At 44.4% G+C, this 13,472-nt stretch overlaps 1 protein-coding gene across 1 annotated transcript; it reads left to right on the forward strand.

The window, feature by feature from the left end:
* The first annotated feature begins 2,762 nt into the window (after positions 1–2,762).
* LOC108942648 (phosphatidylinositol 4-kinase type 2-alpha) lies at positions 2,763–8,611 on the forward strand. The gene is made up of 9 exons (XM_018766108.2): positions 2,763–3,238; positions 5,184–5,384; positions 5,477–5,608; positions 6,061–6,214; positions 6,538–6,599; positions 6,943–7,042; positions 7,221–7,354; positions 7,566–7,625; positions 7,715–8,611. Exons 1-9 carry the CDS (start codon positions 2,900–2,902, stop codon positions 7,874–7,876), a joined length of 1,344 nt encoding a protein of 447 aa, XP_018621624.2. The 5' UTR covers positions 2,763–2,899; the 3' UTR covers positions 7,877–8,611.
* Positions 8,612–13,472: the final 4,861 nt, after the last annotated feature.

Genomic DNA, 13,472 nt, shown 5'->3' on the forward strand with positions numbered 1-13,472 from the left:
TTCCCAGGGAGGCTAAAGAGTGTGATCCCTCTATAGTTGGAACACAATCTCCGGTCCCCCTTCTTAAAAAGAGGGACCACCACCCCAGTCTGCCAGTCCAGAGGCACCGTTCCCGAACTCCACGCAATGCTGCAGAGGCGTGTCAGCTAAGACAGCCCCACAACATCCAGAGACTTGAGAAACTTGGGGCGGATCTCATCCACCCCCAGAGCCTTGCCACCGAGGAGTTTTTTGACTACCTCAGCAACTTCAGCCAGGGTAATGGACGAGTCCCCCTCCAAGTCCCCAGCCTCAGCTTCCTCTACGGAAGGTGTGTCGGAGGGATTAAGGAGATCCTCAAAGTACTCCTTCCACTGCCCGAGAACATCCTCAGCTGAGGTCAGCAGTGCACCACTTCCACTGTAAACAGTGTTGGCGGAACACTGCTTCCCCCTTTTGAGTCACCGGACGGTTTGCCAGAATCTCTTTGAGGCCGACCGAAAGTCTTTCCCCATGGCCTCACCGAACTCCTCCCAAGCCCGAGTTTTTGCCGCGGCGACTGCCAGAGCCGCGTTCCGTTTGTCCCGTCAGTACCCGTCAGCTGCTTCAGGGGTCCCATGAGCCAGCCAGGCCCGATAGAACTCCTTCTTCAGCTTGACGGCATCCCTTACCTCCGGTGTCCACCACCGTGTTCGGGGATTGCCGCCGCGACAGGCACTGGAGACCTTATGGCCGCAGCTCCGAGCCGCCGCCCTGACAATGGAGGCGTGGAACATAGTCCATTCAGACTCAATGTCCCCCACCTCCCTCGGGACCTGGTTGAAGCTCTGTCAGAGGTGGGAGTTGAAGACCTCTCTGACAGGGGCCTCCGCCAAACGTTCCCAACAGACCCTCACTATACGTTTGGGCCTGCCAGGTCTGTCCAGCTTTTTCCCCCGCCATTGAATCCAACTCACCACCAGGTGGTGATCAGTTGACAGCTCAGCCCCTCTCTTCACCCGAGTGTCCAAGACATATGGCCGAAGATCAGAAGAAACGACTACAAAGTCGATCATCGACCTCCGACCTAGGGTGTCCTGGTGCCAAGTGCACTGATGGACACCCTTATGCATGAACATGGTGTTTGTTATGGATAAACCGTGATTAGCACAGAAACTGAAATTGACTCCAGGAGCTATGTTGCCTGGGGCTATATGCCCCTGGTAGGGTCTCCCATGGCAAACAGGTCCTGGATGACAGATGAGACAAAGTGCGGTTCAAAAGCCCCTTATGAAGAAACTAAAACCAAGGCTTTTGTTTACCCTGCCCGGTATGGGGTCACCGGGGCCCCACCCTGGAGCCAGGCCTGGGGGGGGGGGGGCTCGCATGCGAGCGCCTGGTGGCCAGGTCTATGCCCACGGGGCCTGGCCGGGCTCAGCCCGAAGCCATGACGTGGAGCCGCTCTTCGGTGGGCTCACCACCTGCCGGAGAGACCGTAAGGGGCCGGTGCATTGTGATTTGGGCGGTGGTCTGGGCTGAGTGCCTGGCTGACCCAAACCTCGAGCGCCAACTCTGGTTTTTGAGACTTGGAATGTGGAAAGATCTTTGGTAAATTTGTTTTTTAACATTGTGGTTGTTCTTATTGCTGTATTCGGATTAATACACGATTTAAAATTTGTGTTGCATCAAACTGCATTTGGTTATGAAATTCTTAAATTATTATTTGTTAAAAAGAGATATATGCCATAAGGTCTCTATGATACCTTACATTTAAGTTAGATACATATTTCCATTTATCGCGTTTTATTCACCAGTCTCCCCTCTGTCTGTTAATTTTTGGATTGTAATCTTTAATGAGCCACGGTTGTGATTTTAGAATGACATGCAACTAGCTAGATACTGGGCTTCGAATACAGTAAGCTACCAAATTACACCACTAGTTTTCTACAACTTCTTTATGTATAAATCAGTGCACAGTAGATTTGGTGTCAAGAATTGTGTCTCAGTGTTTTTTTTCCATCAGAATTCTACATCAGCACTTCGGATGAGGTGTTCATAAAGGACAGGCTGGATCCTGCCATGTGACTCGCTGCAGCGTGACGTCATTGTGACGCATCATACACTTAGTAAACGGAAAGGCCAGAGGGAACGAACAAAACTGCCTGCGTGAGAAGTATGGCATTTTATCAATTAAAAAAAACAATTATTCTCAGTAGTGCTAAGGCAGATGTCTGATATAACATGCCCAATTTGAATGAAACTGTGAATGAGAAAAAAGCGAAAGTTTAATAATTACATTACTGAAATAACCATTATCACCATTGTTTATACATTTCATTTATACCAGCAGGATAGATGACTATTGGCACGCTCGATCGATTAATGAAACGTGTATTTTTTCATTATAATATAAAGTTTTATTTCACATAAATACACGGCTGAGTAAACTTAATAGTTTTTTTACTTAAACCTTATCCGTCATATTACTAGTACAAAAGAAAAATCTCCTGTATGGTTATTTCACATAATCCATGAAAGCAAATTCGTGGCTGCTGTATTACCACCATCAGTATTTTGTTCTGTATGTAAACAGGCGTACTTACTGATGTAAAAGAAATGCTAAATCTAAGAATGTCTTAATTCAAAATTATTAGAAAAATCCACATACAGAATTCATATAGGTATACAGTACAATCTCGGTTGTACTTTAAAGGCTGGGGTTTAATGCAGTAGCCAATGGCAGCAGACGTGCTTTCCAACCATTGGCTGCACTTTGGCGTCATTGGCGAATGGTTCTCCTGAGTGGGAGGGCTGTTTCCCGGAAGCTGACAGTCAGCTGCTCTGTTTATTGAGACTCATTTCAGATTAGATCGTTGCAGATAGTTGGATTTCGGTCTCTCGCCTCATACAGTCTTGCTTTACCTTGTTGTCTCTGTTGACCATGGACGAAACAAGTCCGCTTGTCTCCCCGCTTAGGGATTCCACGGATTTCAGTTACTGTCCCACGGAGCCTACCAGTCCCCGAGGCGTATTTGGGGGGACGCCGGGTTCGGTGGTGCGGGTGTCGGCTGGGAGCCCCGGACGCAGCCGGGAGCGGCAGCCGCTGCTGGAGCGGGACAGAGGCGGCTCTCCGCGGGACGCGCACAGGAACGAATTCCCCGAAGATCCGGAGTTCAGGGAGATCATCCGGAGAGCTGAGCGAGCAATCGAGGAGGGTATCTTCCCTGAGAGGATCTATCAGGGCTCCAGCGGCAGCTACTTCGTGAAAGACTCTCAGGGGGTGAGCCTCATCGGCTCCGCGCTCAGCACACAGGTGGAAGTAAAAGTTAAACTGAGGCGGGACTTAGGGTTTTGTTCTGTCGCAATTTAATTTCGGTGTTAGGTGAGGTAGACGGGAGGTTTGTTTCTGCTGATGATGGCCAGGGGATTCGACTCTTAGTGCCTCGGAACGCTGCGCGGGCTCGGCCTGGATTCACCAACATTCCGCAGCGCTTTCAGGAGCGCTCAGTGCGACTGCGGGGCCCACACACGTTGCCCAGCCCGCTCCAGATCAATTATGGATGACTAAATTGGGCCACTTTCTCTTGTGCAGCCGTTGAAGGAGTATGCCTGGGCTGAGTGCGACGTCCGGGGGGTGGCGGCGATGTCACCTCTTTCCCCACATGCCATGGTCCCGCGTATAGGACATGCACATCATTGGGAGAAAAACTGGCTGCAAAATTTCCACATTAAGCTCCTAGCCTATTAATTATTATTTCTCATGGGGAAAATGGCCCTGCTGCTATGGCCCACATTATCATTGTTCAGTGGGGACCCACTAGTGAGTGATACCTTAGTCTTGCCAACAGAGTGGAAGTTCCGATCAACACGTCATCATAACATAGGTACTGATTGACAAACATACTTATCAAACATTGATAGTTCTGTTTCACTTTTGTTTTCTTGTTACTCCAAACTGCTAAGTGAAAATACAAATGCATATTTCTCCTGAGAGCTCATGAGTTTACAGATATGCTTCTAATTGGTGTTGGTACTGGTGCCCTTTGTGGTGCGGGAATGAGCAGGTAGGGCGCATTGTCATTTAGGATGCTTTTGTGAATTTCCTGTTGCGGCCTTGCAGACGTGTTGTTGAGTAAGGTAGGTGATTAATCGTTTCGGTAATATTGCAGCCTGAATCAATAGGTAGGACTGAACCTTGGCTCTGTCAGGGAGCAGTTTCTGCTAGATGGCAAACTACAGAGTGGTTATCGACTTTTTTTTCCACAGTCAGCTTGATTAGGTCATTGGTACAGTGAGCGGGTCCCCTCTTCCCTCGGTGTACTCGTCTCAAATTTGTTTGTATGTCGCAAGCTTGGATCCAGCCAAAGCCTACACATATATGCCAGCAGACACTCCATGGAAGGAAGGTTCAACCAGCATGATAGCGATATAGTTTGCATTGCATACATGTTTTTAAACTTGTTGGGGGTCATGGTTGTTTTTTTCTTAACTGTTTGAAGATTAGTTTCAGCAGAATCATGTGGTGGCCTGTGAGCCACTGGCCTTTCTGCTGTGCAGGGCCAGACCTTTGTACAGCCTGCATCTGCAAACCCTGTTATCCCAAAAGGACATGTTCACTTCTGCTAGAGTAAGGCAACTATGAATGGATGCAGATGTAAGTGTATTACCAGTGAACACAAAGACAAAAGTAATAGCTGGGATAAGTTGTACAGTAGCTCTATCTTTACTCAGGCTTCTAGTATTTAGTAGCTGGTCATGTGAGGAAAGTTAAGCTAATCGTATTAACATAACATGTTGCAAACCATTCCTATTGTGCAACTTTAAAAAGCCCTGTTGGGCAGAAGGGTCCTCCCTTTGATAGCTGCATGGTCATTCTATTCTGGCAGGAGGCAGTCTGCTTATATCAAGTCATCCACATCACATGGTTTACTTCCCATTCTTGCCTCATTCCATCCATGTGAGTATGGCCATGCAATATTGCTTAACAGACATTCATATTCTCTGTCAAAGTAATTTGCTTTGTAAATATTCACTTGGTGGTGAGTACCTCTCAAAATATTGGTACATTGAAATGGTCACCTGAGTTGGGATTTTCAAATGAACTATCAGCATGCCAGTACATACTGACTATTATCATGTCACTCTCTTGCATTTCATTAAACTGGTCATTAGCGTTTTAGCCCTGCCCATACCCATTTATTTGACTTGTTTCCCTGTAATTGCAGAAGATCATTGGTGTATTTAAGCCCAAGAATGAAGAACCCTATGGCCAGCTGAACCCTAAGTGGACCAAGTGGCTGCAGAAGCTGTGCTGTCCTTGCTGCTTTGGCCGGGACTGCCTGGTGCTAAACCAGGGCTACCTGTCTGAGGCTGGGGCCAGCCTTGTGGACCAGAAGTTAGAGCTCAGCATCGTGCCTAGGACCAAGGTGTGGCTCTGCATGAAGCCCCAGCTACAGCAGTGTTCGTGTGCCACCTGTCTGTAGCTCTCCTCAGCACATGTGCCCCCTCTCTCCTGCAGGTTGTTTACCTGGCCAGTGAGACGTTCAACTACAGTGCCATTGACAGGGTTAAGTCCCGGGGAAAGAGGCTGGCTCTAGAGAAAGTGCCCAAGGTGGGACAACGATTCCACAGAATAGGACTTCCACCCAAGGTAAGTCCCCATGCAGCAGGTAGCACAGTGGTTAGTCACCCCCTCTGAACTCAAGTTCGAATTCCATCACCTGCTGTAATACCCTTGAGCAAAGTATTTACACCGAATTGCTCCAGTAAAAATGATCCAGTTGTATAAATCCAGATGGGTAAATCGTGGTAGATGGCTTGACCCTAAGCTGCCTTGGAGAATAGTTTCAGCTAAATGAGTAAGTGTAATTTTGCCAGCGAAACAGAGGGATGTGCCCACTGTGATGCAAAAAAGAAAGTAGATAGTATTTCATCCTGCTCAAATTCACTCATTTCATTCTCAGTAACAACGTCTAATGCGGGGTTGTGGTGTTACGGGAATTATTGACAATTTTCAGCCGATTAAAATATGTTTAGCGGTGATTATTTTACATACTCTTCTCTATTATTACTTTATGAAACCCTTAATCCGTGTTCGTACAGGTGGGTTCGTTCCAGTTGTTCGTAGAAGGGTACAAAGATGCGGACTTCTGGCTGAGGCGATTTGAGGCAGAACCTCTGCCGGAAAACACTAACCGACAGTTGCAGCTGCAGTTCGAGAGGCTCGTGGTTTTGGATTACATCATCAGGAACACAGGTAGGCATTCGAGTGCCCTCTGGTGGGTGGAAGGAACAAATGGCGCATACACAGGGGAAAAACATTTCACTTCTGTTCATTTGAGTTAATGAGCTGCACAAGGGAAAGGCATTTTATAATGTGATGGATAAGGTGGTATTTTTGGCTCATAAACTAACTACTAGCTGCTTCATGGAATTAAATGAAATTCAAACTTTAGATTCTTGTGTAGAGGAGTGTAACTAAAATTATTGCATCCTCATTGTTTCATTGCACTGCATGTTGCTCACGACTGGAATTACTTTGGTTCTCCTCAACTTCTGAACCCTGTTTTATAATGTCAGATCGAGGGAATGACAACTGGTTATTAAAGTATGACTATCCCATGGACACTGGAGGTGTCAGGGTAAGTAGAAATTGAGATGTTTTAGTTCAGTGTTTGCATTGTCATTATGTCCAACACTACAATAGTACACGTGAAGCACACTTGATCTGAAAGCTTATGACTCCTCGTGGTGTAGTCTTCATGCTGCCTTGTGTGTTGAGGATGAGTCAGAGTTGCAAAACACGTGACCTGATTTGTGTCATCACTACCTTGTAATGTAGCCAATAATTTCTGATATTATTACATGACTAGTTTTTTCCACTTTGCATGGGTGTGAGGGTACCATTGTGTCTGGGATTTAGGGGAGATGATGCCTCAGTTTTTCTTTCTACCACTGCCACGGATCCTCTGTCCCTCTGGCCAGGATGCAGACTGGGTGGTGGTGAAGGAGCCTATCATCAAGCTAGCAGCCATAGATAATGGGCTGGCTTTTCCTCTCAAGCATCCGGACTCGTGGCGGGCCTGTGAGTACAGCCACAGAATTAATTGAGTAACTGATGTTCAAGAGTGCAATAGGGTGGTTCCCAAGTGCTTCAGTATTTGTAGCAGGTGCATGGCTGTTGCCATGTCCTTTGTTTCATTGCATGTGCTTGCATAATACATTTTGCTGGAAGTTGCTTAATTGGGATTTCCTACTTGCAGATCCCTTCTACTGGGCCTGGTTAGCACAAGCAAAGGTTCCCTTCTCACAAGAAATTAAAGACCTGGTCTTGCCCAAGCTCTCTGATCCCAATTTTGTCAAGGACTTAGAAGAAGACCTTTATGAGCTCTTTAAGGTAAGGTGGATTCTTTAGGGCTCTCTTCTGGCTTGTCATTTTAATTTTTGGTTTCTAATTTATCATATTTGTTTTATGTGTCACTGTTAAGGATTCTGTATGCCATCTGTTGGTTTAAGATTATGGTTACAAAAGGTTGGTCTTGAAACAAAGATACTCTTCTATGGCTGATATGCTTTAATCTTTTACTGCATGTGTGTGGCTGCTACAGAAGGACCCAGGCTTTGACAGAGGGCAATTCCACAAGCAGATTGCTGTAATGCGGGGACAGGTGAGGTGTTGACTGTCTTCCTTTGTGGATGTGGCTGTGGACAAGATCCATCTGTGTGATGAAGCACAGCTGTACTTTTTTTGTTTCAGATCTTAAACCTCTGCCAGGCACTAAAGGATGGAAAGACACCTCTGCAACTGGTCCAGATGCCACCAGTGATTGTAGAGACAGCACGAGCCCCCCAGCGAGCCAGTAGCGAGTCTTATACCCAGAGCTTCCAGAGCCGAAGGCCTTTCTTCACTTGGTGGTAGAGCATAGAGAGGTGGGACCAGTGGAGGGGCCAGGAACGGGACCAGTGCCCTCGGCCTCTTTCTACCAGAGGAGTGATAGCAAGGGGTGGGAGGCATGCTAAGAGGGAGAACAATGAAGAGCTTCGTAAAATGGTGCTCTTTCAAGTCCTTCCTCTGCCATTGTCACTGTGGATGGAGCATAAATATTGAAGCACCTTCCCTTGTTCTGTTTCCTGTGCCTTCTGCTGTCCAAAGAGTGGAGATGGTGAGTTGTGAAGAATAGCCTCCCATTCAACTCATGTTCTCACTGTCTCTCCTCATCACACTCTGGCATACACATGCAAGCAAATACATGCACACACCTTTAGTAATTCTCCTGTATTTAACAGGGCTTGTTTACATTCCTGAAGGCCTCCATGGTTGCTAAGCAACATGTTTTACATTGTGGTTAGTGATGAGGGATATGGATGAGGACCTGCATGCCAAGCTACAGGCTGCCTGTGTCAATTTTGGGCCCAGTGTCTGGAGGAACATTGTTCCTTCTCTTTTACCTTGGGTACTGTGGCCACAGCGTGAACTGTGACGATCCTGAACTGAGGAAAGGATTGCTGCTTTGATCCAGGGTTACCAGAGGCAGACTGCTCCCTAGTCCAGTACTGTTGTCAAGGAAGGCTGATTTTTAACATTGCTTGTCTCAGATGGTACCTGGCTTCTTTTATATTCGGACCATTGCCTGATTTTTATTATTTATTCTTTTATTTTTTTTTTTTTTAAAAAAACTTATGAGTTGGAAGACTTGCTTGAAGATAATCATCTTTTATTCAGGTTTACTGATGGGAATGGATTCAGTTCTAATTTTCAGAGTCTCGGTGTTCAGCTAGCCATTCACAGCGGTTTAAACTGCATATTTTAGTAAAAAAGTTGGCTGTTCACAGGTCTGAGATGTGAACTCCAGTAAGTAGATTGATTGGTAATTACATACTAATTACAGGAGATGGATTTCTTTCTTTTGGCAATGATTTTCCTTTGAAAACGAACCATATCATCGGTTTTGTGTATTGCTTCTCTACAGAAGTCTTCTGAATTGCTTGGTCAGCACTTTAAACTAAAAAGATTTTGGATGGTTCTCTTTGTGATTCACCCTGCATAAAATAAAGCTGCACCCATAACATGCACACACGTGTGCTATGCCCTGTTTAAACTAAGGTTTATAAGCCTTGTTCCGTCCATTGAAAACCTGCATGTCCGCTGGTTGATACCCACTCAGAGAATCATGGTGTTTTTCTATGAGGCTGTTGGCTCCCTTTGAAGGCTGTGTTGCCAAGACTAGTACACAACATGTACGCATCCATGAGGTGAAAGTACGGCTTTGCCTTTTCTGCAGTGATAAGGTCATTTGTTTTCAAGCACTAGAAACATGGAAGGGGTTGTGCAGGGGAAGCTTCTGTTCATCTTATGTGGGGAAATGTCTTGTTTGTGCACTGACTGTGGTGGATCGTGAGAGGTCTGTAGCAGAGTACCTGCATGTGCAATGTGGAGAACAGTGGCTTGCAACAACTATAAAACACTGGGCTGAATATATGCTTATCTGAGCAGAGTGGAATCGTCCATCTTGCGCCAAAGGAGGAATGGAGTGGTTACACAAACCCTTCAGGATTTCTCATCCACCTTTCTCCATTGTTCCTTCCTCAGTGGAAGATCCCACTTTGCATTTTTTTGCAAATGGAAAGCATTTTTTATTCATATTTACTGCTGTAGCTACCAAACTGACATGTATTGTTCTGACAATGCACTGTACAATTTGTATGTATTGTATTTAAGGAAAAAAATACATTTAGAGAGAATATATATTACATTGATTTGTCTGTTCTCCTTTCTCACTGTTCAGATATTTTAATGGGTTGTATAGAATTGTCAGCCATCTACATCCTGAACCCATACAAACTAGTGCATTATTATATTTATTACTTGTTTTTAACCAATACTTGTTTTAAAATTATGCCACAGTGTTCTCTACTGGTTACTTCAGTGTGTTACACATTAAATTTAACTTTTACATGTTCCAATTACACCCGCATTAACTGATCCTAATTTGTTCTTGAAATAGAACCAAATATTAACAGAAAATGGAATTACTTATTCCATTATTTTTTACAAGACTTTTTTTTTTTTATTTTTATTATTCCAAACCCATACAAAACCTTAATTAATGCATAGGGGAAAGAGCTGTCTAACATGTTAAAATGAATAACATCACATACACAGCCTTTCAGCTTTGAGTATTTTTAGGTGTTTTCTTTTATGCTTTGTTCTTTTTATTCATTTGCATCTGTAAAACTTTTTTGAATCATGCACATGAAGCTTTTTTGAATTGTGCACATGGTCGTAGCGCACATGGGCCTTCGTATAAAAAGCTTCCTCACCATTCTACGGCTTGGAATTATTTTGTATTTGAAATAGAGGTAAGAAATTTTATTTCATTTTATACTGAACTTTTTTTCTTCATAAATGCAGACATTTATTTTACAGGTGCTATTTTTAAACTTTACTGGATCTATATACAAAACACTCTTGATTGGGTCTAGTTTTATGTAAAGTCAGAAAAAAAGATTCCAGCCTGTGTTAAGTGTGTGGACTGGCTTCAAGAGGAAGACTATATGTCACATACACATTTAAAAATTTGAAAATAAAGCATAGTGGTGCAAAAGAGAGGACCCAAACACAAACGTCAATAGGCAGGTGAGACCATACTGAGAGCTTGGGTACGCCATTCCCATAATGCAATGCACCTCACGGTCTTTTTCAAACAGCTGTTTGGCACAATTTTCGGTTGCTTTCTCAGTTTATTATGCTCCACCAAACTTCCTGTGCAGAACCAGATTTGGTAGACGAAATACATAAAATCCAGACATTAGTCATGTGATACTAAATAACCGCTGCGGACTAAGTGCCTTATAAACTGGAGACCGAATAACTCACTGTGCTGTGTGTGTATTGAAAAACTCAAAATATTGTGAAAAGTAAAATAGCCTCTTCTGTTATAAAGAAAAAATATGACATTAAAAGACAGGTTGAAAATAATTAAGCGGATTGAACACGGTAGGAAGCACAAATAATGCAAGTTTCAGTTCACCGTGTTTTTCGAAGTAAATAAAATGCAGGAACTTAACTGATAGCGTCGAAATGTCGAGGTTTCCGGATCACCGTAAAATAAAGACAGATGCAGAGTATGAACGGCACGAAAAAAGCGTCACAACGAACGTAAATTAAGTGAAACAAAGTGAGATGCTGCACTTGCTCTCTTCAAAAGTGAAAAAGCGGTTCTTTAGACTGATAGCTCTCTGATACTTAAGAATAAAATAATTCACTGTTGCACAAATCATTGTATCCGTTTAGTAATTTGGATAATTTTTAAAATTTTTATTGTCATGCATGATAATACATATAGTACATCATTTAATTTTACGTTATATATTCGTCCGGGAAGCTATTTTACCTTTTCACATAATGAAAATCGGTTATTCGACCCCCACAAAACGATCAGATTGGACAAGCCATGCCCTTTCAGACAGTAGCTCTCCGCCCGCTAGATGGGGATGTTGTGCATACTGTAAATCGCACGTTTCAGAAGGCAACGCTACGTTACATGAAAACTTCCCAACGGCGTCCGCTGCAACCCCTCGGGCGTGGGAGTTTCCCTTTAAAATAACGCAGTTTAAACCCTGGCAGATTAGGCTTATTTGATTTGACGTGAATGTGCTGCGTTCCAAGATGAGCTTTCAGTGCTACGTGAGTATTTCTTGCCTTCACTGGATGAGAATTTCCTGGAAACAAAGCTTCAGTTATAGTAGGTTTAGTGGCACGTGCCCACAGTTACAGAGCCTCACATGACTGCATTACTGCAGCCCCATGACCATCCTTGCAGCCCAGTGGGGAAAAAAAAAAAAACAAGGTTTCAAAATTAAATGTAGCGAACCATACCGAACACAAAAAAACAAGATAAATATATTCAACTCAACACAGCCTTAGCTTTTATGTAAACTTTGTAGAATAGTAGTTTCAATAAATTGCAATGATTTTTTTTCCCCCTAACAAAAAAATGTAGGTCTTTTGGATGCATGTTTCCCATGACAATCAAATTTTTAGTCTATTATAACCACTGATAAGGCCAGTTCTTTAAACACATCAGTGTTTCTTAGCAAAACTGTCAGAAGCAATTTAGTTGGCCCACTCACTCTCGGTGGTGAATGTAGAAAAGCTGTGTTTAGGTTAGATTTTCATCCAGCAGATTACTGATAGATATTTTATACATTTTGGATAAGTTAAAAGAGATTGAGAATTATGTCTTTGTTATTTAGATTTAAAATAAATAAAGACAACAGCATGACAAGTTACCTTCCTGTTTCTTTATAACTTTGGATTTATCAGATGAGAAATAACTGACTTGTGCCATGCTCCTGTCTACAAAATAGATAAATGGGACTGAGCAGAGCAGTTTTGCTATAGCTGCAGCTGGACTGCAGACTTCTCTCTGGAGGGAAGATTAAGCACACTGCCTCAGGTGGCCCAGGTATCTGATCAATGCAGGATGCGGTGAAGGTAGCGCTCTGGGTTTCTGCCGCTTCTCTGCCTGGTGAGCCCAGCCTTATGCCAGAGGGAGACGGTCACCCTGCTTTCCAAAGGCTCCAAGCCTGATGGCCTGTTTGCAGTAGATGTGGTTTCTTGGACACTTCCCGAACCTTGTAGGTCTTTGTCTGACCCAGTAAATGTGCTGCATTCAGCCTTGGGATTCTCCTCTTCTTTTTCTTTAGGGCTGCCTGCTGAACCTTCATTGATCCTGGAGAAACAGACCATTACAAAATGCTAACATTACTAAATGCAAAGACAAGGGTAATTTTCCCCTCCAGAATCACAGATATCTGCACTATGGCCGTCAGGAAAGTGCAAAACTCTACTCCACAGTGTTTACACAGACTTATCCCTTACCTCAGATGGCCAAAGGCACAGAGCCATTTGGGCCCGAGGGTGCTGTGAGCCCGTTCCACTCTGAGCCTGCTCCTGCAGCTGTGTGTCTGGAGCCCATCTAGGGCCTGGGCCAGGTCAGCCTCATCACTATGGCCCCACACCAGCCACGCCCGCTGGTCTGCATCCTGATCACCTGATGCACGGAAGAGCCGCTGGAGACACTGAAGGTCCACACCTCGGAAAATGTTGGGTGATCCCGCTTTGCGACGCCGCCGCTCTGTCAGGTGCCAAAACTGTGAAGAGCCAGAGACCATTGTGGAAGGAACTGGATCTTCCATCCTGCACTGGAGCTTGTCTTCTGGCCAAATTCCTCTCACTCTCCGCAAGAACACACTGTTTCCGGGCCTGCAAGCAAGCAGCGTCATTACTCAAGATGCTGACGTATTCAAGACAGATAGGAGCAGGGGTCAGGTGAGTCAACAGCCCTTGTCCACTCGATTTACTTATACACACAGATGGACAACTGAGGTGGGGAAGACAGGCTGTTGGATAGTTACTAAAGAAGGTGAAGCATGGCAGTGCCACCAAAGCTCATTACAGCACAGATGGTACAAATCAGGTCTAGTGATTTCCTTATCTGCAGTTAAAGGCC

This window comes from Scleropages formosus, chromosome 8 (assembly GCF_900964775.1).
Source record: "Scleropages formosus chromosome 8, fSclFor1.1, whole genome shotgun sequence".
NCBI lineage: Eukaryota > Metazoa > Chordata > Actinopteri > Osteoglossiformes > Osteoglossidae > Scleropages > Scleropages formosus.

Bases quoted from the DNA above. Each gene is read 5' to 3' on its own strand.
- LOC108942648 (XM_018766108.2), top strand. From the start codon at position 2,900: ATGGACGAAACAAGTCCGCTTGTCTCCCCGCTTAGGGATTCCACGGAT. The intron at 5,609-6,060 runs GTAAGTCCCCAT...GTGTTCGTACAG, and splicing joins GAATAGGACTTCCACCCAAG to GTGGGTTCGTTCCAGTTGTT. The intron at 6,215-6,537 runs GTAGGCATTCGA...TTATAATGTCAG, and splicing joins TTACATCATCAGGAACACAG to ATCGAGGGAATGACAACTGG.